This window comes from Benincasa hispida, chromosome 11, assembly GCF_009727055.1.
Source record: "Benincasa hispida cultivar B227 chromosome 11, ASM972705v1, whole genome shotgun sequence".
Lineage (NCBI taxonomy): Eukaryota > Viridiplantae > Streptophyta > Magnoliopsida > Cucurbitales > Cucurbitaceae > Benincasa > Benincasa hispida.
This window is the reverse complement of record NC_052359.1, coordinates 64607771-64635543: the sequence shown is the minus strand read 5'-3', so window position 1 is coordinate 64635543 and position 27773 is coordinate 64607771. Positions and strand designations below refer to the sequence as shown.

The 27773-nt window shown below is 36.6% G+C and overlaps 1 protein-coding gene across 1 annotated transcript; it reads right to left on the bottom strand.

Moving 5' to 3' along the window:
- Positions 1-1917: 1917 nt before the first annotated feature.
- Positions 1918-27773, bottom strand: LOC120091274 (protein virilizer homolog). The gene is made up of 28 exons (XM_039049232.1): positions 27449-27773; positions 27239-27327; positions 26864-26987; positions 24705-25325; positions 24147-24515; positions 23923-24027; positions 23619-23801; positions 21190-21331; positions 17033-17214; positions 16815-16900; positions 16685-16733; positions 15887-15953; positions 15328-15791; positions 15114-15213; positions 13608-13741; positions 12926-12993; positions 12631-12847; positions 10610-10825; positions 10363-10518; positions 9841-9894; positions 9527-9741; positions 9354-9423; positions 8509-8825; positions 4992-5178; positions 3521-4912; positions 2652-3425; positions 2490-2561; positions 1918-2243 (listed from the first exon to the last, which is right to left on the bottom strand). The coding sequence occupies exons 1-28, from the start codon at positions 27521-27523 to the stop codon at positions 2223-2225; spliced, it is 6549 nt and encodes a 2182-aa protein (XP_038905160.1). The 5' UTR covers positions 27524-27773; the 3' UTR covers positions 1918-2222.

The window sequence follows — 27773 nt, the reverse complement described above, 5'->3', positions numbered from 1 at the left end:
AAAGTCAATTTTTACCCTAAAACTTGTCGAGTGCTATCAGATTTTATCCTAAACCTTTAACTCAGCATATTACACCCTTAATTAGGGAGGTATTGCAATCTAAGCCTCAAACTTCAAAACAATATTATCGTATGCTTTGAATAATTCTAAAACATGTGTGATATAAAATATATACAAAACTAAAGGAAAATGATATTAGAGATAAAACTTTGTGAAAATTTATATATTTTAACAAAATTATTCCATGGTTTATTTGTACATAACTAAAACTTAAGTTTGTACCAAACTCGAGACCAAGATTTATTTTTCTTTTTGGTAGAATTAGTGTATGAATTAACAAAAAAAAAAAAAATTGTAAAAATTACAACATTGAGCTAAGTATAGATGTCCACGGGACAGGATGGGACCGGGGATGCCATTCTCCATCCCCGCTCCCCATTTCATTCCTCATCCCGTGAAATTCCAAACGGGGATCGATGCGGGGATTCCCGATGGGAATTCGCGAGATCGAATTCCCCGTAGGGAATTTTTCCCATTACTTTTTTTTTTTTTTTTTTTTGTAAAAAACCAATTAATTTAAATCACTAATGTGAGTAAAGTTAATTAAATTGTTTATTATGGTGATCATTTGAATTTAAAGATAAATTACTCAAATTTTGGCCTAAAAAAGCTAATTATTTTTTTTAGAAATAAATAAATATAAATCAAATTATTCACATATACATAATCTAAATTTAAATATATTTATTATCTTTCCCAATAAATAATCAAATTTGAAATTTAAATGTAATATTTATATAATAATAATAATAACATAACATTAGATAATTACTAATAAATATATAAAAGCTAATCGGAAGCGGGGACGGGGAACGGGGTGGGGTCATTCCCCATCCATGTTTAGCTCACGGGGAATTTTTTCCCACACTCCCTCCCCCATTCCCCGCCTAATCGGGGAATCCCCACCCCGTTTGAGGCAAAACCCCCGTGGGAAAATTGGATCTCTAGAGCTAAGTATAGTCGCATTGGAAAATTTGTACGGAGAACCCAAAAATTGTGCCAAAATTGTCAAATGACACAAATTTTTTTAAAAAAATGTATCAAATGACCCTTTGCTAACGTTAAATTCAAGTGAAATTACCAAAATATACTCGTGTCCATGCGGAAAAGCTATCTCACTCTCTTTTCTTTTTCTCACTCACAAATCACTACTCTCTAGCTCTCTCTTGGTCACGCTCTCACTCGGTCTCGATCTCTCTCACTCTCTAATCCTTTCCTCACTCATAAATCCCTCTATATATCTCTTTCTTTTCCACACATAAATCTCATCTTTTAATATTTCTTGCTCTCTCTATGGGTCTCGCTCTCCCTCCTAAGTACGTGATTCTCTTCATTTCACATTCTTGACCTCTTCTTTCCTTCTATTTTTATGCTCATGGATTTAAAATGCTCCCCGTCAAGTTGGGAAGGCTAGGGAAAAAAAGAAAAAAAATGGCTTTTTGGACTTAAAATGGTCCACCGGAAAAGAAAAAGGGAAAAAGAAGAGATTCGCCAAAATTGGTCTGCAGGAGAAGTGGTCGCAACAAAGAAGAATAAGGAAATAAGAAATAACTTAAAAGTATATTCGTAACTTCTCTCAACCATAACATTAACAAAAGGTCATTTAACCTTTTGAGTCTTTAAAATAGTTCACCTGTAAAATTATGCCAGTCTCATTTGATGAAATTAAAAAATAATAATAATAATTAAAAAAAATTATAGACAATGTGATACATTTAAGGGTATAGCTTGAAATATCACCTAAAAGTTATTTTTAAGCAAAGATCACTATGTAGAAATCATTGAAGTTGTATAATTATAAAGCAAATATTCAAAACCAGTAATTTCAGAACAATAATATAATAACTTAAAACCAAATAGCAAGAAATAGCTCAATAACATTGACCCACCCATATTTACAAACAGGGATTGCGGTTTTACTAGAATGAACTAGCAGAGTATGAAGCGAAAAGAGGGTAAAATTCATGAACTAACAAAAGAATTGTTTGTAGTTACATGATAGAAGAAATTACAAGAATAATAAATATTACATAATTGCTATTTACTACAAAACTCATCGGTAATGATACATACAGGCCGTTTTTTGAAGCAAGTTTATCAAGACTGGAGCCGTTATTAAGTACAAAAGAGTTCTGTCCCCTCTATTCTACAATCTCACGCTACTATCGCTGACCCAATCTCTCCTGTTAACAAGAAAAGAATCAAAGATTTAGTCATCAGAATCAGTTGGCCTCGTAACAATCTCGTTTCTAGTTTTCAGTCTTCAAAATTTATGTTTGTTTTTTCTTCATGTCCTTAAAGAATATTTGAATGGTTTTTAAAAGATAGTAAGTGGATAGCACTGACTAGCACAGAGCAGTGACAAGCAGCCTACTAACTGTAGTAACAGAGAAACCTATCAGTTTGAAGAATGAAGGCATTGAATTTACCTGAAGCATCTGCATCAACTTAGGGTGCTGTTCCAAAAGCTGACATAGTTTTTCCCGGTCACTCAACAATGACTGCATTCAAAAAGGAAAGCTAAGTAATTACAATCGAAAGGAGAGAACTTGGTGAAATAGCTCTAGATGGGAAGTAACAAAAATGGTTACCTGAATGGCTTCTGGAGACTTGAAGTACTCATGCAATGACATTGCTGAATCCTGCTGTTGCTGGGATGTGGTTGCAGTATCCCCAGGCTGATGCATAGCTTGATGTTGAGGATGTTCAAATTGTTGCTGAGGCGGAGCATGTGACAACCCCACTGGCTGTGATTGGTAGTACTGAGGAGAAACTCTTGGCTGCTGTAGCATTTGTAATTGATGCATTTGCATTTGAACCGAGCTTTGCATTGATACTACATGCTCAGGTTGTGGTGAAGGCATAATGGGTGGCCTGAGATGCTGAGGGGGCGGCTGAGGAGGTCGAGGAAGCTGTGGAGGTTGCAGGGGCTGTAACTGAGGAAGAGGATGTAGTGACGGCACAGAAGATGGAGGGATAGCTAGACTTGGCAAAATACTTGACGAGTTATCACTTTGTTGCTGAGTTGAAATGCCCCCATAGAGATTTACAGGCATCAAAGGCCTACTAAATACCAGGTGTGGAAGTCCAGGCAGAGAATTAGCAGGTAGCATAACCCCAGAAGCAGATACACCACCTAATCGTGTGTCCGTTGAACTTGCAGTAGGGTTCTGAGGAATCTCAGTCATCCCAACACTTTCCATGTTATAAACTGGAGTGCTTGGAAGAGAAATTTTACTTGAGGGTAAATTGAGTGGGCTGGACGACAGAGGTGGTGGTGTTGGAGGAAGAGGTGGAGGTGGCCTGACAGATCCACTGGAAAATGATGTAGAACTATTGTATCCAGATGGATAATCTGAAGGGACCTGCAAAAGAAAAATGAAGAAATAAGTTGCAGATAATGACAACCAGAAGAGAAATATACTACAAAATATTCAACTAGCATGTAGAATTTTCTTACATGGAACGTTGAAGAGTATCGTTGTGGAGTATCAGATACAAAATTCGGAAATGGGGAAGACTGACTGGGAGCCAGATCAGATGGTTGAGATACTGCAGGTGTAACTGTTGGTGGTGGAGGCACTGGGGGTAGTGGTGGCTGACTCGGAAAAAACCTCTGCTGCTCATAGAATCCTTGAGACCCTACGGATGGTGGTGGTCCACTACCAAGATGCTGAGGACTATTATTGAGGAAGTGATTCTGTGTATTTGCCCTAGGCTCAGCTAAGAACTTTGAAGGTGGAGTGGTTGCATTGTTATATGAAGAGTTGACTGTAGCGGAAGTATCAACCCCACCTGTATTTCTAACAGGAATAGCATTCTTCCCATCATCGGGATTCTCAAAGTACTTCTTACCTGAAGACACACTAGATTCACGAGCCAATGGAAATTCAGGACGTGAAACAGACATCCTAGAAGAAAATTCGCTTTGCGTATTTTCGTCAACATTAGACGCGGAAGGTCCACGCATGGGAGAAAACTGGCTCGTATCATTACCATTACTTTCTGTCTCTTCAACAATTGAACGAGGAGAACCTTGTTCAACCAATACGGGATCAGATTGCTGCAGACCATTATCCAGGTGAGGAAAGGGTAATTTGTCATCAGGATCTGAGTCCTCACCATCAAATACGATATCAATCCCCTGAAGATCATCATCAAGGTCAGTCTTTAACTGCTTAGGTTTGCTTAACTTCTCCAAGTCTGTGTCATTTGCCGGAACCCCACCCTTCACTTGGGATGCAGCCTCCCCGACCACAGGTGCAACGGGATTCTGGCGTTCCCTTTGCCTGGCCATAAACTCATCCACATGTATCGATGGAGGTCTCCCACTAGAAGATCCTACTCGTTGAATGGAAATCACATTAGAATTAATAGCCCCATCTACATTTCGTTCTCTTGCAACATAATCATCAACATGCATGGAAGGAGGCCTGCTGGTATTTGGTTTCCTCTGCCGAAAGGTATCCCTACGTGATGGAAGTGAAGGAGCAGTAGATATCCCTGATCCACGTGAAAATGTGTTCTGGGACGAGATTTCAGCTGGGGAGTTCTCTCCTCTAGCACGCCTAGTTTGCCCATCCATTGTTGACATTTTTCTTTTTGCAGGAAGAGCGTTCAGTCTATCGGGTAATATTTCTGGACATTCCCACATGAACTTGTCCCCCAGACCTAGAAGAAGATTGTCATCTACATTTCCTATGCTGTCATCAGCAAACTGGCAAAGCTTCAGAGAATCTAATATGATACTAGGTGTCAAAGAAGCATGGCCATGTAGATTAATATCTTCAAGATTAACTGAACCAGTAGGCTTCTCTAACAACAATAATAATGATTCTGCAGTCTCTAAAACCTGCAATTCATGCCAAGGTCGACAACTTCAACTTTAAATTCAGAGGAAAATGAAGAGTGTGATTCCAAATACTTTATACCTGATGCATAAAAGTCGACATGTTGGAGTCTTCTGGATAATCACCAAGTCTCAGTTTTAGTTTAAAAATATCAATCATTTCTTGTATATAACCTATTACATCTTTGGGAGAAGAATCATTCACACCATCTACAGCATCAGGAAGGCCAAAGAGAAATTTAACTTCTCCAATCCTGTCCAAGACCAAACTAAACAACAGAAAACAGTAAGATTACCAATTACATCCGCCAAACACAACAGAAATTTCCTAGGGCCAAATGCTTTTCAGAAAATAATCGCATCTGTTTCTGGACTTGAAACACAAGTTAAAATTTTTCAAGGTTGGTAAAGAGAACAACCAACTACAAAGATAACCTAGAAGGCAAAAGATATTCTTTACTTTTTTGGGGGTAAAACAATTTTTCATAGTGTACTTCCATAAGATGATACTAAGCAGATGTCATGTTAGATACATAATGCACTCCCATTTGATACAACTGAGCAGATTTCATGTTAAAAAGTTGAATAACAAACTAGACCTTCTGAACTGTTTGGACAAAACTAAAATTTCTGTTTCAGAAAGATTAACACAATACTTCAAGCATTTCTCGGTCACAATACTGAAATTTCTGATTCAGTCCTTGGTTCAATATTTCTCAAGATTGATTATTAGTAGATCATCTTCTTTTCACTTCGCTATGGCAGCAGGATTTCTTTTTGGCATGATTATTGGCTTTATTCATTTTTTTTAAAGTTCACTCAAAATATATATATTTGTGTCCATGCCAGCTTACGAACACTTCGACTAATCTCAAGAGACAACCCGTCTGGCCCTACAACATTTGGATGTCAAGAAAACTCGTAGGATATTAAATCCTAGATAGGAAACCACCATGGATTGAACTTATGATCTTAGCTTTTATCAAGGACCATGGATTGAACTTATGATCTTAGCTTTTATCAAGGGATGTTAGGCCAACCCAGGATGGTTTTCACTCATAATTGATTCTAATACCAAAAATGAGGTGCAGGATCTCCAGAAGCTATTGGCATCTCTAGTGGGTCAAAGGGTGGGGGTTAGCCGAGCCTCAAATAGCTGGCTTTTGGATTCATCTGAACTCAAGCTGTCCAATGAGAAATTAAAGTCTTCATTTGAGAGTATTCTGGTGCTCTCTTTCCGATTTTTCTGCGGTTTTCTCAAGACATTTGTCTAAACTGGAATGTTTTTATCTACTCTTCTACTATTAGTCGATTCTTGGAGTCTCAAAACAAAGGGGGTTAATTGGTGGACTAGGCTTGTATTACTCTCTGTATGGCAAGCTTTAGTTCTGGATAGCTTTTGCGTTTTGTATCTTCTTTTTGTATCATCTTTTGTACTTTGAGCATTATCTCATTTCACTATTTCAATGAAAAGTCTTGCTTCCATTCTTTAAAAAAAAAAACACAATACTTCAAGCAGGCACATAGGTAATTCATCTTCCAATTTCAAACAAAATATAGCAAGAGAATAATTACAAAAAGCCTTCAAAATCGAAACCCAATAAGAAACATGGAAACGAACAACATCCAGTATCCACCCCCCCCCCCCCCCATTCCCTCTTGCCCCATAGATCAATAATAGCACAAACACATGTGAGTTAGAAGAATTGGCCTCTCTCTCTCCAAAAGCGGATTGAGGAGGAACTCCTCCATCATATCTCTAACACCCCTATGGCGAACACACATCAAGTGAAACAAACATCTAGAGAAATAATCCCAAATAAAGTTCGCAAACTCGTAGCGCAAAGAATATGATTCAAGTCTTCCTCCGTCTTCCAACATAGAATACAGCAGAAAGGCCCAAACATCGATAACAACCTCCTAACCAACACATCCAACATGCTTATCCGACCATAAAGAACCTGCCAGGTAAAGAATCTGACTTTTCTCGAGAAATCCTCCACATCGACGCAAAGACCGATTCACCCAAAGAAACAGGGTTAACTAGACAGTTAAAAAAAGACTTGCATAAGAACCCGTCCAAAGGATTAGGACTCCAAACCCTCACGTTTCTCCTCCCAAGACAAAAAGGATAACTCCCAAGAATAGGGAGAATAGCAACCACGTCCGTCATTTTCCTGTTGGAAAGAGCATGGCGAAACCTGAAAGAAAAAAAACGAGAGTGTCCACACCAGGAAATCGGCCACAAAGTGATTTTTAAAAGAAGACAAATGATAGAGACGAGGGAATAACCCAGAAAAGGCTCTCTCCCCCACCCAGAGATCTTCCCAAAAGTATGTCTCTCTCCCATCCCCCACCACACACCGAACACAGGGAATAAAAAAAGGGAGCTCTCTCGAAATATCTTTCCACAAATTCCGGTAGGTACCTTTGAACCCTTTGTCCATCCAATCGAAAGGGCGAGTGTCATGTTTGCTAACAATAATCCTACCCCAAAGAGAATCAAGCTCAGAGGAAAAGCGCCATAGCCAATTGGCTCAAAGGGCTTTGTTACGATTCCATTTCCAATTTCTAGACCCCCAAAGAAGCCGGTTTTTCAATAACCTCCCATCAAATAAGGCACGAGCCTTTTCCTTTTCCTTCCTCAACCCCTTCCCAAAGGAAGTCACACATAAGCCTCTCCAAATGCTTACACATCTCACCCAACGCCTTAAAGAGAGAGGAGAAATAAACCGAAATTCCATTCAATACGGACTTGATCAAAGTAAGATGGCCCGTTTTAGAAAAGAAACCCATTTTCCATATGGCCGGCCTACTACGAACTTTGTCCACCACGGGATCCCACAAGGAGACACTTTCAGGATTAGCCCTGAGAGGAAGACCCAAGTAAGAAGAAGAAAGACTCCCAACCTCACAACCAATCCACTCAACCCACCTACGAACCTTATTCCCATCAACATTAATACCCAACACACAACACTTTCCCCTGTTAATCTTCAGATCCGACATCTCCTCAAATAAGGCCAAAACATGATTCAACATCAAGGAAGAATTAACATTTCCAAAACAAAATAAGAGATAATGTGTTACATACAAGAGGGGAATGTTCCTATTTATGGAGTCCTATTACAAGCGGAGGTAAAAAGAGAATCAACCTAGAATATTGCCAAATTACCCAATTAACCCTATTCATCTTACATCACTCCCAAGAGAGAAGTTGACTCCAACTACCGTTTGGACAACTAAGCATTATAGATTTGGCAAACTATGCATACCACCTCTTCCTCTTGACAACCCATGTTGGCTCAGTAAAGTTTTCCAACGACGTCATATGGTCCTCTAACCCACCATTAACAATACTTAGATAAGTTAGCCAATAGCTCGAAGTCGAGATACATTCATTTTCTCATGGGCATATGTGTGTATAGGCCAGCAATTATTTAGAAATCAATAAACACATTTAGATTGTATATAAAAAAATGTTCCAAAGTCGTAAAATAAAGATAAATGCTCAAATAATAAAATATTGAGACAACCAGCAAATATGAATTATGACTTCCACTTGTAACACCAAAAAATAGCTCAAGCAGAAACCTAACCTTGATCCATCCAGACAGAAGCTTAATGATCCTGAAGATAGAGCATCAACTGCTTGAATTGCATGCATCGGCATGTAATCATTTGAATCGATTGATATTAATAACTTTTTCCAGCAACAGAGCAGAGGAGGATTTGTCCTCCAACTAGATACATTAAAAGTACAGTCACTACTCTTTTTATGTCCTTGAGATCCACGCTCGTCAACATTATAAATATCAATCAAAACAGATGCTAAAGCAGTTTGCCCTTCACTACAAGATCCCAAGGCTCTGAAAGCCGCAAGACAAGCAACTAATTCTTTTCCAACAGGCAGGACCTGAGAATCAGGACACGCTAGTTAATCTAAAAAAGAAAGGAGGAAATTTCATTCTTCTACTCAATGAAGATTTTGATAAAACGAGAAACATGGAAAGTCAATCAACAAGAAGCACTTTATCTAACAAGATGAAATTCACATCAAAATTGAAGATTGGCATCTAACTGAATAATATTTTACTTATACTTCCTTTATAAAATAAAAGAAAATTACGTCAATCTATGGAGGATATAAAAATGAAGTTACAAGCATGCCCCTCAACCGAAGCAAAAAGAATTTAGAGGTATTCACATAAAACCTAAACCTGAGACATTAAGAAGGCCAGAACACGTGATCTTTAATATCCAATAGTGACAGTTGACAAAAAAAAAAAAAAAATTCCCCCAAGCCTTGATCGAGTGCAAGAATATTTTAACATTTGATCAGCAACGGTTGAATTCATTTATGACTAAATTCAGAAGCTCTCATCATGGGAGGAAAACAAAAAGGGCCTATGACCAAATTACTTAGAAAGGAACAATAATTTACCTGACAGAACAGTAGAATATTGTGTAGAATCAATGAATAGTCTTCTGCACTTAATAATCCAAAATGACGCCTATAAAGAAATAAAATCACCAGATATTTGATTGTGAATTTTCTTTAGAGAGATGTCATATAAAAAGTAACAAAATTAATTAACATACAAACAATTTACTTACAGATTGTGTTTTCCAACGTGCTTAAGGGATGGGCTAGAGTAGCAAAGTAGTGAAAACGACTTGAAAACAGGGAGGCACCAGTTCAGTAAAGAAAAGCCACATTTAGTAGAAAATCTGCACCCAGCGACCAGCTTTTCATCTGTATCTAAGTCATCTAAACATCTATGTGATACTTCAATTAGCAACTGGATGGCATCCTCATTCAACAATAGAGCCTGATTATGAATGTGTCAACGTAAGATCTCTAACCGATATTTAAACCTTTTTATTTCAAGAGAGCGAAAGGGTTACACCACATAGGAAAACTGTAATACCTTGGCACGAGGATGCTCTAATAAGCTGGCAAAAAAATCGAGATACCTACATATCTGCCAAAAAAATGATAAGCACGCAATGAACGTTTGACAGGATAAACAGTTAGAATATTTGACTTTCAAAAAAATCAAGATATCAAGATAAGATACATTGATTTCAATCATTCAAGCTTAATAACTCAGTACCCAAATGACAGAAAAGTGAACCTAAATCAAGCTATGACTACTTCTTTATGAATACACAAGCACACTCACTTAACAGAACCACACTGACGGATAAAACATAAGACATGGTCGAATAAAAATACAGAGAAAAATATATTGCAAATACATTTGGGCACAGTTTTATTATTATATTCACTTTATAAATTTTGAGTTAAGAAAATAAGTATATAACACGGGCCCGACATATGCCGCAGTGACCAATATATGTTAAAAACAAGCATTTCATATATCTGCATCAATGAATCTAAATGCAAAGATAAGGATTAAAGACTATCATGGAAATATAGAAGTTTTTACTTTGTAAGCATCTACGTCTGAAAGAGAAGACGAATCAGAAACACGAGCACGGATCCACAAGAATATTGGTCGCAAAAGAATAGAAGCACTGTCAGCTTTATGACAACAAAGGCGAATTATAAATATCCGCAGCATATCTTGGATGACCACCAATGTCTGTTGACATGAAACATAAATAATAATCAAGAAAGCATTTTTGAAACATATACATGATAAATGCACTTAAAATAGGAAAGAAATCACTCACCGAAATGGCATAATGTTGGACAACTTGGGAAATCTTCTCAAGCTGTAGCAACAGTTGACCCAATAGTTTCTCTTGATGGCCAGGTTCCAAATACCAGTTGACCTCATCCTCCATTTGAGGTCCCAACATTGTCTTGATACCAAGTTTTTTAACGGCACTCAACAAAGGCATACCATTCCTCCAAAGCCAGATTCCTTCATCAGGAAATAAATCATTCTAGCACCATAACAATGATAGATAAAGAGTGAGGAGAAATTAGAAGCTGCAAATGGAAATTTAAAGTAATTGATGCCAGCGGAGAAACTTTTTCTTGCATAAAATAATTAACAAAAAACCAAAAAAAAATTATAAAAATAAATAAATAAATAACACTTCATGTCAGAAGTTCAAAGTTGATAGAGAAACTTAAAACAAAATTTTGACAGAACCAGCCTATGCATCAGGTGATATATCCAGAGAAGAGCTTCCATTTTTCCTCTGTAGATCACTCATTTAAAATTCATGATGAAACATTGTTCTACATCAACTTTTTATTTAAAAAAAACAAAAAATTATGGCATTGGCCTAGTTCTTTTGGGTTGAAGTCCATTTTCGTAGTTAGGGTTGAAGGATCTTTATTGGAACGATAAGTTGTAAAGAATCCATGGGAAAAGTTGGGGGGGTAGTTTCCACCAAGGGAAAAGGAATATTACCCAAAGAAATTGTGGATTATTTACTGGACAAGGAAAATTTTTAGTAAGGTTTGGATTCCTAGGAAAGGATTCTTAGGGGAAGGTACAGGATCATGTCCACACCTAGGAATTTTGTAATTACCACTGTCTTAAAATTTTAACTATTGGAGACTCGTTTTGTAATATTTGTAACCTTTTTTCAGTTTCTTGTTCTTTGGCAGCTCCTTTTTGTTGTCGGTTTACATTTCCGTACTAATCATTATGTTCTTTCATCCAATAATTCTCATATAAAAGAGAGAATATTATGATGTTGATCAAGAGATTGTAAATGTCCAAAACATCATTGGTCGTTAACCACCATGACAAAACCCAAGCCTCCAACTTTAAAGGATTCGGCAAGCATTCTTCTCTCTTGTACCACTTCCAACACAATTATGTTTCTTTTTTATTTATTATGTTGTTTCCTACATATTCTTCTTTTTTAAGTCAAAAGTATGTCTTTCTAATAGTATTATAGAACAAAAGATACCATCTTACTTAGTTGGAAAGCCTTTTTCTAGTGGGATTTTTCTCGTGGGCTTGATTTTTTTGTATAACCTGGTATGCTTTCAATTTTTTCCTCAATGAAAGTAATTGTTTCCATAAAAAATAATAATAATAATATAATAAATAAAAATTATAAATTATAAAAGGAATAAAAAGAATAAAATTTAAAAATTTAAAAAATATATATACAACAAAGATGCTCCACAATGAACTAGAATGAGGCCGAACAAGTTGATGAACTAGAAAATTTGATTCCATTAAAAAGTGAAAATATCGCCAAAAAACAAAACATCTCAATATGGAGATCTTGTCCTCCAATCAACAAAGCGCACACAACTAACTAGAATTAAAAATAATAATAATGATGATAAATAAATAAATAATATAAATTATAACAATTATAAAAAGATAATAAAATTTAAAAATTTAAAATATATATATACAACAAAGATGCTCCACAACGAACTAGAGTGAGGCCGAACAAGTTGATGAACTGGAAAATTTGATTCCATTAAAAAGTGAAAATATCGCCAAAAAACAAAACATCTCAATATGGAGATCTTGTCCTCCAATCAACAAAGCACACACAACTACTGCGTCCACTATTAAAGAGTATTGATATCAACCAAGAACAGATAACGAGGTCATAACAGTTATCTACTTCTGGATATGCAAAGACTGAAGTACTTACTAATGTACTAGCAAGCATAAAAGGGCACTCCACCATAAAATATTGATTAGCATAAAGAAATGTTACTTCTATGGATAAAAACACACTCTTTTAGAATCTCAAGGCTTGCTTACCAGCAGACAGAGCAAGCTGCAAGTTTCTTTTGGGCCCAAAACCTGTAAAGAGGTAGCTTGGACACTATCAAGGAGTGAGCTGAAAAGGCCGGGAGACCAGCCATATACAGGCCAACAAGCAAGTATAGACACCAGAAGATGGCAGACAGCTCCAAAACCAAGAGCAGAATTGGGAAATGAAGTGGATAAATCAAATGCACATGCAGCAAGTTTTGGACTGCGATCACACAAAGGGTCGATCAAGATTCATGAGTGAAAAACTTCAGCTGTCTTTCGACAAGAAATTCATTTGTACCTTACTTCTCGATGCAATCTTACGAGAGCATTCATTAGTTTTGAATTCCTATGCTCCTCTTTAGCAACCTACATATAATTGCAAATGAAAAAATTAATTCTAATGAAACGGGATAAAACTATACGGAATAACAAAGCATTAAATGGTTTGCTCTATGGTATTTGGCCAGGGAGGTTCTTTAAAAAGATTGAAGTTCTGACAGCTGTTCCATATATGGGACATGTTAATATATTTGTCTAAATTGGAGTGTAATTATCTTTTCAGTCTAGACATCTATTTCTCTTGTAATCTTTGTTTCATGTAATATCATATCTTGAGCTTTTGCACTTTTTATTATATCAATGAAAAATGAAAAGTGTTGTTTCCTTTTAAGAATATATATATATATGGGGCACGTCGAGATGTTGGAAATTATTCTGAAATTCTGCTGTGATTGCAGATAAGCCTTCATTCTGACTCAGAAAAACACAAGCGGCCTATGTATTTAGACTCACTATCAGAGACTAATCCAGTTTGAGGAAGTATCCCAGTATCATTGATGTAAAATAATAATATGTATATATCAATCATATAAAATTAATAAATAAATATATAAAAACCAAGTACCACATTGCTCATTAATTATAAAAAATTCTGAAATTCTAGTTAAACATTAAAGATAATAAAATAAAATATAAATAACCTGCAATATTTGCAAGAGATTGAGAAGCAGCACCAAGCATGGTACCAAAAGATTGACCAGGCTTTGCTCTCGATTACGTTCCAAGAGTAAATCTGATGTAGAATTGCATTCTGTGCCCTCATCAACTAGATAATCTGTTAAAATAGTCGATCACAAAAAAGGATATTCATGATAAAGCAGAATGCATAATTTGTTGGAAGGTCATAACATCAATAATAAGGAACAAATGTAAGAGAAGATAACAATTGGCTGCCATAGTGCATCTAACTACTATTGGCACTTTAGCCCTCAGCTCTCAATTCTGTTCCTATTAGTTCATGCTCCATCGCTCCAGAAAGTTGAAAATGGCACTTGGTACCCCAAGGGGCTCCCAATATTATCTGAAGGAGGCATCTCAGCCAGCAATTGGCTTCCGCTGGCTCATTCCTTTGTTATTATTTCCAATAAGAAGGTAAGAAAACCACCAGTTGACCTAACTTTCTATTAAAGGTGAGGGAAGGGCACTCAACTATTTGAGATATCTATTCCCACCAAAATATTAGAGTTATATTGTTAGGAACCAATGTAGTACTTAAGCGGCTTGGCTCTCCCGCCCCAATAGCTAGCTTTTGGGGTGTGGTTCTCCAAGGTGTTTAAGTACCTAACAATGGTATCAGAGCCAGTTGTCGACGTTCCTGAGTGGAACCGGCAGAGGGTTCTGACTGGGTGTGACCGAGTGAAGTACTGCCAGAGTAGCCACCGGGATGTCGGCTTTCCGGAGATGGGGTATTGTTAGGAACCAAGGTAGTATGGGATGCCTTAGTCCCATATTGGTTAGAATAGGATGACCTAGGCTTGGCTCTCCCATCCCAATAGCTAACTTTTTGGGTGTGGTTCTCCAAGGTGCTTAAGTACCTAACATATATATTCCCAATGAGATCAGTAAAATCAAGGCCTTTAGAGAGGGCTGAAATCTTCCCCACTATCCTTAGAGTTCCTTACAAAATATACACACATCCCTTACAAGTTACAGCTAACTTTCCAATACATAAAAATTATTAACTGACAATTAGCCTAATCAGTCATTTCTGGGGCGAAATTCCTTTTGTAACCCTTCTAACATAAGTATTAACAATCTTATCCAAAAAATACATACTATTAACAATTGGGGGCCTTACAAACTCGCAACAAACCAAAACCTGAAGTGTGAGCTTCTGGTGGTTAGCTTCTAGAAATTGATCAAATAGGCATAAGCATTCTCAACTACGAGAAAACAAGCTTCTCAGCTTCATTTCAGTGCATAACATCGCATGCCTTGCCTCTCCAAGGCTCACAACATTATTTCACCTCACACGCTTGGATTTTGAAAGGCAAAAGTGCCTTTCCTTTTTTTTATTTTTAAAAACAAAAAAGAAAGAAAAAAAGAAGAAGAAGAAGAAGAAGAAGAAGAAAGAAAGAAAGATAAAACCCAACAATAACTTGAATTTACCAAAGCCATATTACATATGAACGATCTAAACAACTAACCATAATTGTTTGAGCACCTCTCCAGCATATATCGAGAGTCAACTAATACTGCATAGATAACCGCTACAGCGCCTTCGTCATACAGGGCAGCAGCAACAGTCTACATCAAAAATAGCTTAGGCTCTTGACAAAGAAAATTCAAGCACAAGCTTAAAGAATAGTTTTCAAGAAAGTAATAAAACAATTATAAATAAATAATAAGACAATAACATACCGAGTTCTCTGAAATATATGCCAAAATCTGGAATGCAGTTGTTAATTGTGCAATAGAAGAGTCACGAAGAGTAATACCATCAAATGTCTTTTCAGAAATGGTTTTACCAAGATTGTCCATTACATTAACATCAGGTTCTCCAGCATTATCTAAATCTGTTAACTCTGACACTAAAGTATTAGCTAAATTTGAGTTAGCATCGCCTCCAGATGCTAATACAGCAGCGTATCGAAGAAGACCAACAGCCCCACTCTTATGGTAAACAACACCAGCGTCTATCCATTCCAACAATCGAGTGGGAGCATCTTTTCTATTAGACCCTGGAGGAGAAGAATGCAAAGCCTTGTAAAGCTCCATGGCATGCACAATCCAAGAACCAAGAGAAGATGCAGTCGAGTCCGTTACAATGACTTCAAAGATCTCAGCAGCAGCGTGAGATATTGCAAGATTAAGAGGCAAAGCACCTGAATAACACCAGAGGTGGGAGAAATAAACATTTTCAACAAAAGAAAGTTGCAAAACTACAGAAAAATACTGCCGCCCATAAAAATAAGATTACCACTATTCCTGCTTCCTGACTCTGGTTCTTTAACCAACCGTAAGGACTCGATAAAAATGACAATGGCCTGGAAAAAAAATTGACAATTAAGTCACCTCTAAACTTCTTAAGTAACCATAATTGTGTGTTTCTTATAATAAGTAATCACAATTGTTTGATTCACACAAAAATAAATTAATTAATAAAATAGAGCCAGAGCAGTGAAAAATTATCAGCCAATCAATCGAGTGATTAGCGTGTACAAATCAAAATGCCATTCTATTTATCATAGGAATACAAGTTATCAATTTAATGTTGGTATCTAATGAAGTTTGTAGAATTTGATTTCATTAAATTATCTTCAGCTGCTTGGGGTGGCATAGACTTTTCTCATCTTCTGATTTTTTTTCTTTCAGAAACAAACATGGGAATTGATGTTGCAAAATTACAGTTGAAAATACATGAAGAAAACGATGAAACTCCCAAAAAAGAAAAAAGAAAATGATCCCAACCCCCACAAAGAGCCAAAAAGAACAACCCAATGTCAGAATTTGAATCAAGACAATTCATCAGTATCTTCTTCTGATATTTATGTTTGCTGAAACTCCATTATTGTAATCATGTTAGGAGGTTAGTAATAGTGTGCTTTAAAGGTTATATTGTCTGTTATTGGTACTGATCATTGTAACTTTTTAGCTTTTCACTTAAAGATGAAAAGTTCTGTTAAATAAATAAAAGTAGGTTACATAACATAGAAATTGTAAAGTAAAAACTTTAATTTCCTGAAAGTTGTATGACAGTCCAACAAGCCTTTAATACCTCAGGAAAGTATGTCAGAGCAAGCAAGGCCTGGCGTCCACATTCAGACCTGCAAAACAGAAGGTAGGTCAAATGATTGATTATGTCAAGTGGGCGAAAGTTAAAAGGAAAAGAAAATCCTGAACTCCACCTAGAAATACTACAAAGTTCCCACAAGACCCATAGAAATTCTTCTGAGTTTGGAGTTGTCATAAGTAAGCGATCAATTGCCTTGACCTGCATAGAGTATATGAAATTTTCTTTATATCACAATAACTTCATAGTTGAAATGCAACTTCGTAGGAGAAAAAGAATAATAACTTGAATCAATAAATCAGGTACCACTGTTATTTACTGAGGAGAACTTACCACTCTCAAGTGTATCCGTACGATCATAGAAACATTTGAGGGTTTACAAAAGAAATTGTTAGATATAAGGGTAGATGCATATCGAATGGGCATACACTCTTCCAAACTGGCCTCTTCATCACCCTTTAAAGCGTGAAGAATTGTAGCTGAAAGTTCATAATGGTGGAGTAGGAATATCAGACCTGAAAAGCAGACTTAATATCAATGGCTATGATTCCTGGATGTTAACTTAATATTTATGGCTGTATCTTTATGGACAAAAATGAAGCAACACAAAAGGATAGAATGGAAAGAGAATGGGAATGAGAATGAGAATGAGAATGAGAATGAGAATGAGAGGTAAAAGATAACGACAAACCTTAGCTATAGACATCGACCATAAATTTTATATCATAATTCAGACTAAAAAGAATAAAGCCTAAGCAGTCAACCTCAAAATGACTTCTTTCGAAGATATGGAGATCTTCTTCCAATTATCATGAGCATTGAGTCTTTAGATAACAATTATTGAGTTCCAATCCATCTAAATCTCAACCACTTCTTTTTTCCTTGTTGACCCAAAATGCTTGATGGTGAATCTGTTGTGGCTTGATTTGAACTATATTCAATGTTTTAAAAAGCCCTCCTAAGCGAGGCGCAAGTCTGGCACAAAATAAGGCACACACCTTTCGCGAAGCCCCAAAACTGAAACCTTGGGCCTTCAAATTTTTCACTATTTTTTAAAAGTAGTTATAATCATGGTTTTTCCTTCTTTATTAACTAAAAAAAAAGTCAATTTTACTAAGTCTAAATGAAAATTATCTTGTGTTCAGGTTCTTTTATTCATACTTTCACTTCAATTATGCTTTCTTCTCTTATTTATGTAGTACTTTTATATATAGTGCACCTTAATACACACGCACGCGCGCGCACACACATATATATAAAGATCCACGCCTTTTTTTTGCACCTTACACTTATGCCTAGAGGACTTTTGCGCTTTATTGCGCCTTAAGTGTTAAAAAAACATTGACTATATTATTGAAGAACACTGTTCTGTTTTTCTTTAGAACTCGAGGACACAGTTGTGCATCCTAAAAAATAGATCCTATTCAAGTAAGGTCGTTAGACTATCACATCTTTCTAAACTTCAAGATCTTCAACTAGATAAAGAATCATTCTTGATGTGTTTCATCATAGATTCTCTTACCATTTCCCAAATAAACGACCATCCCTTTTTTCATAAGAAACAAAACCATCTCACATTTGTTGGTACAATGAAATATATACAAAAGAAGAATCCTATTATTGATTCCATTGGCACTATTATGCAACTTCTCTTTCCAAAACTAGTTACGGAGACACATTCAAGGCTCTAACATCATGTTGATCATAATTATTTTTTTATGTAAGAAACAAAGAAAGCGTATTAACAACGATGTTGATTAAGCTTCTTTAAAAGTCAATTGATTCCAACTTCTCCCTTAGCTTGAAGTAGATCAACCAAAGCTTCTTCAAACCAATTGAGTTGTTTCTTATGAAGAGAGATATGAAAATGGCAATTACCTCTCTTTTCTTCCAGCTTAAAAAAAACAATTTGATAGTGGCCGGATGAAAAAATAACAACAAAAGAGAACCTCGAAAACTTCAAAACATACCAAAAGATTAAGAAGCTAAAGAGGAGAAAAGAGAGTGTTTCATTGCTCTATGGTTGTCATTCTCTTAGTCCATGAACATCCATCCTGATTGCTTAAACCCATTTGTTTCTTGTTCAAAAAAAACTTCAAGGGTTTTCGACTGGGGGTGGTAAAAGGCAATATTTGCTGGTCTCTTGACCCTTTGACTTTCTTTTCCACCAAATACCTCTTTTTCATATTGATAACCGAGACCAGCCTTAAAATGCTCCTTGTCAAAGTTGATTCAGAAGTTCAAAGTCCCCAAAAGGTGAAGATCTCCTTTTGGCCATTGGCTCATAGAAGTCAGAATACATATGATAGGATCCAAAGAAGGAATCCATCTCTCATTCTCGGTCCTTCAGATTGGCCCATGTGCTGGTGTTGTCAGAAAACGATAGACCATCATTTTCTACTCTGCCCTTTTGCTAGTCGTGGCCGGTGTAAGTTTTTGGCTTTGTTTGATGTGCAGTCTTCCTAATAAGGTAGATGGCTGGATGATGGAAGCTTTGGGTTGCTGGAGTCTGAAAGACAAAGTTGGGGTCCTTTGGAAGTTTGCTAGTGGAATTTGTGGCGTGAGAGAAACAGAAGACTTTTTTAAGGTAAGTCCTTGCCTTTCGAGGCTTTTTGAGATTTTGTACAATTAAGTACCTTATTGTTGGTATCATTTATAAATTCTTTCGTAACACCCCTCTTTCCTGGATTCTTTTGGATTGGCAAGCTATTTGTAAATAGTTCTTTGGGTGGGGGTTTCCTCTTCCCCCAGCCCTTAGGTTGTTGTTTTCACCCTTCCGAAGTAGAGAGTAAGATATCTCGATAGGTCAATATCCTCCCATGTGAGACTTGCCCAGCAAAAGGCAAGTAAAACAAAAACAGAGTGGAAATATTAGACCCACACAAAATAGAGAACTATAGAAAAACTCCATTAAAGGATTAAAGGTCCACAAATGAACATCCCGCAAACATGGCACCACTCGGCCAACAAAGAGAGAGACAAATTTTTAAAAAATGTCGGACAATGTGCACCCAAAACAGAAATTATGCAAGAGGGAAGCCACAAAAGAATGAAGGACGCAACCCACAAAATCAGACTGCAAGGGGGAATAAATGATAATGACGAGAGAAAAGAAGGTAAGGAAGTTATCATCCACCAACAATCTTCCTAAAAACAGATCAATGAATCACTGTGCCATCCTGATTAAAGAACCTTAAGATTTTTGGAAGTAACCAAAAAAGATGGACTTTCACAAATTTCTAAAAGTGCCTTCAACCCAACAAGTTTCTGAAGGTGCCTTCAATCCTATGACTCAAAACCCACTCAACTAGATGAAAATCAAGTATTATTGTTCATTGTGTATTCCATGCCACAAAACATCGATCTATAAAGAAAAACATCATAACCATTTAGTTAGTGAACCCACATTACAAAGTTCAAATTTAGAACTCCTCATACACAACCCACCAAAGCCAGCCAGACGGCACAATCTCTCACCTCACCAAATGAGACCCACCCTCGTGAATATTCTCACAACCCTTATTTATCCCTATCGATACCATTTAGTGGAGGATATGAACAACTACGAGGAAGAGGGAGGATAAGGAGGTCTCCTTGCTCACATCCCCAACACCCCTGAAAGATGATGTTCTCCCCCTAACTTACCATTTCTCACAAAATATTAAAGTTGGCAGCTCAACATAACGCTAAACATGTAGGATAAGGATCACTGATACATTTTATTGGTAGTTTTTTCTATTAGAATGTGATGAGAGCGCTACAGGTGTGTCAACCTAGTTGAGATATCCGGGTGTGCCTACTGATCCCCTGATCTTCTTGGATTTTCGCTTCTTTTCTAGTTATATCTCATTGTAATTCGAGCATTAGTCTCTTTTCATTTCATCAATGAAAAGTGGTGTCTGGGATCCTTTTCTCCAAATGTTTGGCATGTTGAATGCTCATCACTGGTGCTATGATCGAGGAGTTCCTCTTCGATCTGCCTTTTGGGGAGAAAGGCTAGTTTCTTTGGAGTGCTGGTGTGTGCGCGATTTTATGGGTTTTGTGAGGGAAGTGGAACAGCAGAGTTTTTTCTTTTTTGGGGGGAAATATAAACATGCAGAACAGCAGAGTTTTTAGGGGAGTGAAGACGGATTATAGGAAGCTTTGGTCCCTCATTCGTTTTCATGTTTCCCTTTGAGCTTCGATTTCGAAGACCTTTTGTAATTATACTATAGGCATGATATTGCATAGTTGGGATCCCTTCCTGTAAAGGGAGCCCCCTTTTCTCTGGGCTTAGTTTTTTGTATGTCCATGTATTCTTTCATTTTTCCTCAATGAAAGCCGTTTATTTTACATCAAAAAAATTTACTAAATGCATCAAAATTAGCTTAATTGCATTATTTTAGTTAGATTATTATAAAGAAACTTAAAGTCTATGATGTCTATTCATTTCAATAACACTATCGTATTGTGCAACACAAGTAAGAAAAAGTAGATGAAAGTTTGACAACCTGAGCGACAGAAAAGAAGTGAAAGGATAATGGCTTCAATAGAAGACACAATCTCCAAAAACACATCCATGATTTTACTCTCTTCTGAACGCCTTATGGAGGATGACAAAAATGCAGCTGAAAGAGAGAAAAATCCTCTCTCCTGCTTTCAAAAACATATTGCAACATTAGAATTCAGAAGATCATCTAAAACCAAGAAAATGAAGATCAAAAGTTATGGTGATCATGAAATTAGCGCTCAGCAACCAATGAAAAATATATACTTTAATTTAAACTAAGACTGTATGAAAATAAAGAAGGGGTGCCAGGACATTTGCAATGATTTCTTCAAATATTCCATAATTGTTAAAAATTGGTAACAATTGGATATTCTCTCTACACCAGCAGTGGGAACTGAGATGATCATGAAGCATCCATAGGAGGGCCAAGGTACTGATGGTATAGTTATCTTAGTGTAAAATTGAGTCCCTCATAAGGATAACTTAGTCAAGAGTAGGAAGATTGTTCGGAGATGGAAGAATTTTGAGATCCTTTTTTGGGAAGGACATAATGGTAGCAATCTCTCTCATTTAGTTAAATGGGATTTAGTCTCCAAATCCCAAATTGAAGGTGGTCTCAGTTTTGGTGGACTTGCAATCCAAAATCGGGTTTCTTGGCTAAATGGGGATGGAAACTCATGTTTGATTCAAATCCCTTTGGTGCAAAGTGGTTCATAGTATTCGAGGAAATGGTACAAATAATTGGCATACTTCTGGAAGGTTTGGAAAGAGTTTGAGAAGCCTGCCCATGGATTTAGTATATCCAAAATTTGGCTCCAATTTGAATCTGTTGCAACTTTCAAACTTGTCTCAAGAAGAAGAATCAATGTTAAATGATGTATAATTAAATCTACCTTCAACCACAAACTTAAGCTTTTGGGTCAATTGGTGATTTAAGATGGTATCAGAGCCCAAAAAGCCCAACCGGGTATTCAGTCCAATAAAAAGAAATTGAGATCCGATCAAGAATGGTGATCCCAAAAGAGGCACTATCTTGAGGGAGCATGTTGAGAATCCCACATTGAAAAAACCAAGGGAATTCACACTTCTTATAAGATAAATGGGCTACTCCTCTCATTGCCAATTGGTTTTGTGATGGAACCCCATATCATCAAAGATAGAATCAGAGCAGATTGGTTCAGGATGTTTTGTGTTCAAGCCCCTGCCACGTTGTTTCCTCCCCAATTAATATTGATTTCCACTTGTTGGGTCTTCTTCATATTTCAAGTTCACAAGTGAGGGAGAGTGTTAAATGATATATAATTAAATCTACCTTCATCCACAAGCTTAAGCTTTTGGGTCAATTGGTGATTTAAGAATCAGTTTGTTGGATACTTGGGCCGATAATTCTCCAAAGATTGATTTCCTCGGTAATACAGCATTGCTTCTCTTCCCAAGGGGTCAATCTTTGACCATTTGGATGAAGCTTCTTGTTCATGGAATATTTTCTTCAGAAGACTTCTCAAAGATGATGAGATTATCGATTTCCAACCGTTGCTTGGTGTTGTAGCAAGAAGAAAAGTTAATCACAAGCCAGATTTTCGCAGTTGGTCTCTTGACTCATCCGGCAAATTCTTTGTAAAATCTTTGAGAAAGCATTTGACAGTATATTCTCCTATTTGTGAAGAGGTCTTGTCAGGTTTATGGATGTCCAAAGCTCCCAAAAGAATCAATATTCTCATTTGGACAAAGAGTAATGATTCGTTGAATTGTTCAGATGTTCTTCAAAGAAAGCTCCAATGCATTATCTTTCACCTATTATATGTCCTATTTGAATAAGGAATAGTGAATCCTTGCAGCATGCTTTGACTGTTCGTATTCGAGCAATTGTTGGTGGAAACTTTTCTCATTTTTCAAACCGGGAAACATCTTACATCTATCAATTGGTCCATCCGTAGCTTCAAAGAAAAAAGTCATATGGTCTAATGTAGTGAACACTTTATTATCTGAGTTGTGGTTTGAACGAAATAAAATGGTTTTTCATAACAAACATCTTTCTTGGAATGATCAATTTGGCTTTTCTCGTTTGAAGGCCTCATCATTGTGTTGTCTTCCTAAAAGCTTTGTAGGATATAATATTCAAGATATTTGTCTTAATTAGAACGTTTTTATGTTGCTCTCATTATTTTGTTATGTTTTGTTGTTTAATTCACTTTCTATTATGATTTTGTATCCCTTTCGATTTCTTGTATTTGTTGGCCTTAATCTTTTTTCAACCTATATATGAAAAGTATTTTTTACAAAATTAAAATAAAATAATATAATATAATATTTTAAAAAATAATTAATTAATTAAAAAAAATAAGCCCCTAAATACTAGGCAAGACAATATAAAAATGAAGAATCAAGAATTGCTCCTCAAATACAGAGACAAGTACCACGGTTGCAGACCTTAAGAAGTGCAAGTAAATGAGGGTCTGCATCCCATTGTGAAAATCTACACTTCGACGAGGATATCAAGCAACTTGTTGCTTTACATGTTAATAACACATCAGTATGACCGAGAAACAATGAGTTCGTAGCACAGGAAGGTGGAGAAGGATCTTGAATTGGCCCACATAAATTTACCAAATTCTGCAATTATACTTGTTAATGGACACAAACTGAGAATTAACTTTAGAGAAGAAGTACCAGGAAAGTCAGTAAGCCGTAACTAGAATGGAAAAACAAACAAATGCAAGACAACAAAACTGACCAAAATTTTTTTTAATTGGGTCTTCATACTGATAAGCACGTCCAAATGAACATTTGAAACTCTGCCAGTGCTAGAAAGACCTCCCAATACAGACAAGATAGCACACTGCAAAAACGATATCACAATTTTTCCCTCATACAGAATGAAAACGTAGCCATCTATAAACCTATCATTTATAGTCAACAAGATGAACTGATGCATACATGTCCAAATGAGAAGACTACCTCATATCTTGAAGCAACTTCATAAAAGCTTAGGCGTTGAAGGATATGAGTTGCAAGTGAAGCAATATCATGACGTGGTTTTTGCAACAACAAATTCAACAACTGACTATAACCTTCACTAGCTCCAGATGGAACATTTTCGTCTTCACGAGGCCACCAACCTAAAAAGCCTTCACATCCAAATGAATGCCGGGAAGCATGTTCAATAACTGCAAGAAGAAGTAACGTGGCAGAGGTAGAATCTTGCAGCCCACTACACAGAAGATGCACAATTTGTTCCATTCCACCACCATTGACAAAATGGAAGCAACTCTCTCTAGCAGAGCACAAGAAGAGAGCCACACTCAACCCAAAAATGACACTGGTGTTCTGAAATAGGATAGAGAATCAAAAAATAAGCAGAAATACTTTTCTTTTCTTTTCTTTTTTTCTTTTGAAAAGACAGAAAACAAGCAGTTAAAACAGCAAAGAGGAGAAAATGTATTTTAAAAGAAAACAACTTCAACTAATTTGGAAGGCGTTCAACGTCTCAAATAAAAATAAAACATCTTAAAAAACCTTCGATTTCCAAGGACAGCCAACAGTTGAGGAGCTCAAGTTAAAATTCCAATGCTTGCTCAAAATATCCACCAGCTGTTTTGTAGAAGCCAACTCATCCTCGGATTCAAGGAAAGAAAACTCAACGGACAAGCGAGCTGATACATCCTTTGAATCTTGCATAGCTTTACACAACTTAAGAAGATCCTTTTTGGCATTATTGAAAATAGAACATAATCTTTCTGAATCTTCTGATCTCTCTCGTATGTAGGAGACATAAGAGGAAGCAGTTGAAATTACAATGACTAATATTTTATGAATTGCATCACCTAGACTCAACTGTTCCAACATGCTGTCCATTAACTGTAAAAATTGCTTAACCTCCACTGAAATGTCCAATACAACACCAGGCTGTGACAACTTCATCAGAGAAGTCATGGGCTCATCAATCATCAAACTATTTGAATGTAAAGCCAGAGGGAGATCTTCTAGGTTCCCTTCAGTAGAGGTAACAAGGTTATTTAATGAGCTATCATCTAAACCAATATTGAACTGTCCAAGATCCTCTGCTGTATTTCCATAGATCACCAAACTTAGGCTGCGGTAGCTGCCTCTAACAACTAAATGGTTACTTACAATAGCCTGTCAAACAAAATAAATACTATTCAACAGCAAAGAAGTCAACCATAAGTAATAATGCTACCGAGAAGTTAACATTCAAAGAAAATTTTTAATTTCAAGTAATTCAATAATATACCAGATCTAGTCGTTTCAAGAATAAATTAGAATATATATATATATATGGAGGCAATTTTTGTAATTTTTTCTAGAATATAAGTATATGTATAGAGAGAGAGAGAGAGAGAGAGAGAGAGAGTTTACAGACAAACAACAGAACACAAGAAGACATACAATCATCTTAATTCTTCATGAAAAAATCTAACAACCCTTAGTCATCAAATGCCAAAAAGTGATAGAAAGTGAACCTTCTCGTGCATCTCAAAAAATTAAAATAAATAAATAAAACAAAATCTCGGACCAAATAGTCCCAAAGAAACACAACTTAGAAACCATCAGTCCTTGAGAGCTCTAAATCATCCATAATATGTTTTTTTAAGTAGAACCAAACTTTCATTGAGAAAAAGTGAAAGAATACGAGGCATCAAGAAAAATGAAGTCCAAAAAGAGAGCCAAACAAGAGAAAAGGACGCCAGCAAAGTAAAATGAGATGTAAAGGTAATTACCAAAAAGTTGTCACTGATGCCCACACAAAATATATAGAACCTAACAATGGACCAAATATCAATTGAGTCCCTATCAACGCCTCCAAAGGTCCAACTATTTCTCCCTGCAAGCCCCACAAAACTGAACAAATGCCCACTTGTCAAAAAAGTATCCCCATCTCTCGAAAAGGCAAATAATGGAGGAACTCCTGGAGCATATGATGTAGTGTACTCTTTAGTATACTGTTTTTTGGTTGAATCTCTCTTTTATTGTGGCTTTACCGTGGCTGTAATCTTATTTTATTGTTGGAGGTTAGTCTTAAGCCTTTAACCCCTGTTAATGGCCAAAAGTTAATTGCCTAGTTACTGTTAGTTATTTAGTGAGGCTGTAATCTGTTGAACATTCAATTTTATTGTTGTCATTTGGCTTAGTTACTGTGCCAATGACTTAAAGGCTAGTTTGTAGCCTTCTAAATAGGGGTTCATATGTTGTAAGAGGTGTTATTCAATAAAGATTTGATTAAAAATCCACCCAGATTAATCCTACAATAGCAATCTCTCTATATCTGAAGAAACCAAACACATCAAAGAATACCATCCACTAGTAAACAACCAAATATGTATCCTTGAGCAATAGTCTCTTTCATTTCCTTAATACAAAGTTTAACATCTTGTTCCCAAAAAAAAAAAAGTGAACGATTCGATACTATCCGAAGCATCCCATTTTATCCTTATTCAAAACTGGCAAGGTCATTTCCAATGAAGATTGCAAACCGTGCTATTTGTCAAGATCTATCACTTCTAAGGGGAACAATGCTTTTGTAAATTTCATACATCAACGGAATTGTTCCTAATCAACTAATAATGGCCTAAACAACATAATTGTGTTGTTACTCAAAAAATCAGTAATATATCATCAACACTATGATAAATTTTACATCTCATACAATAAATTACCTCGACTTCCAGAACATTCGATGATGAATGAGAATATAGAAAAGGCTGGCAGAGGCGCCTAAATCTTGTCTCTCCCTCGCATTGAACAAACACTTCCACGGCAAATGAAGGGGGCAAAGTAGCACTGAAAATGAAAAGTAGATGCGCATTAAAAACGAACGCAACAAAAACTTGCTCCCAGGCCTCAATAACGAAAGAGAAGTTTGAGGGAAAGGATAAGAAGGGCATTACAGCCACAACTAATTAAGATGAGAATTGCACTTCACTAAGCAAACCTTCAATTTAAAATCGAGAATCAAACTTTCGAGTACAAATCTAAAAACCAAATGCTCAAGAGTAAGTAACAACAGGTTCAATGTTGCAAGATACACTTACCCAGCGAGTGCAACTGCTTGAGAGGTAGACGAAGCATTCTGTTCAATAAACTCACACGCAGTAATAACAACTGGCTCGGCAAATAATACCTGCGCTTTCATCAAGTAAGGAATGTCAGTTGCAGAGATGCTTATATTCGCATTATCAAACAAGAATGTTCAGATTTGGTAGCTATGGCATTGGACAAAATTTGAAAGAAAGGGTACTTGCCTCGTCAACGTACTCGTCCAGGTGGGGGTGAGCGAAGGTCTGGGCAAAGAGGACGTAGGGTTCCGGCCGACCCATCTGAAGAAGATGATTAGACAGTTAAAAGACCATGGAAGGGAAATGCGGGGTGGTGATTCTGCGACCTAGGGTTCCGGCGATGGGTAAAAATGGAGAATTTTGGTATCTGGAAGGGTTTTTGATGTTGTCGCCACCGACCTGAGCGAGGGAAATTGGGGTTTAGCGAGTCGGAGGAACAAACTGCTGTGAGTTGCGAACTCGCTCCTCGGAACCCAGTCCGGCGCGCCGACTTTTCTATTCTTTTTTTTAC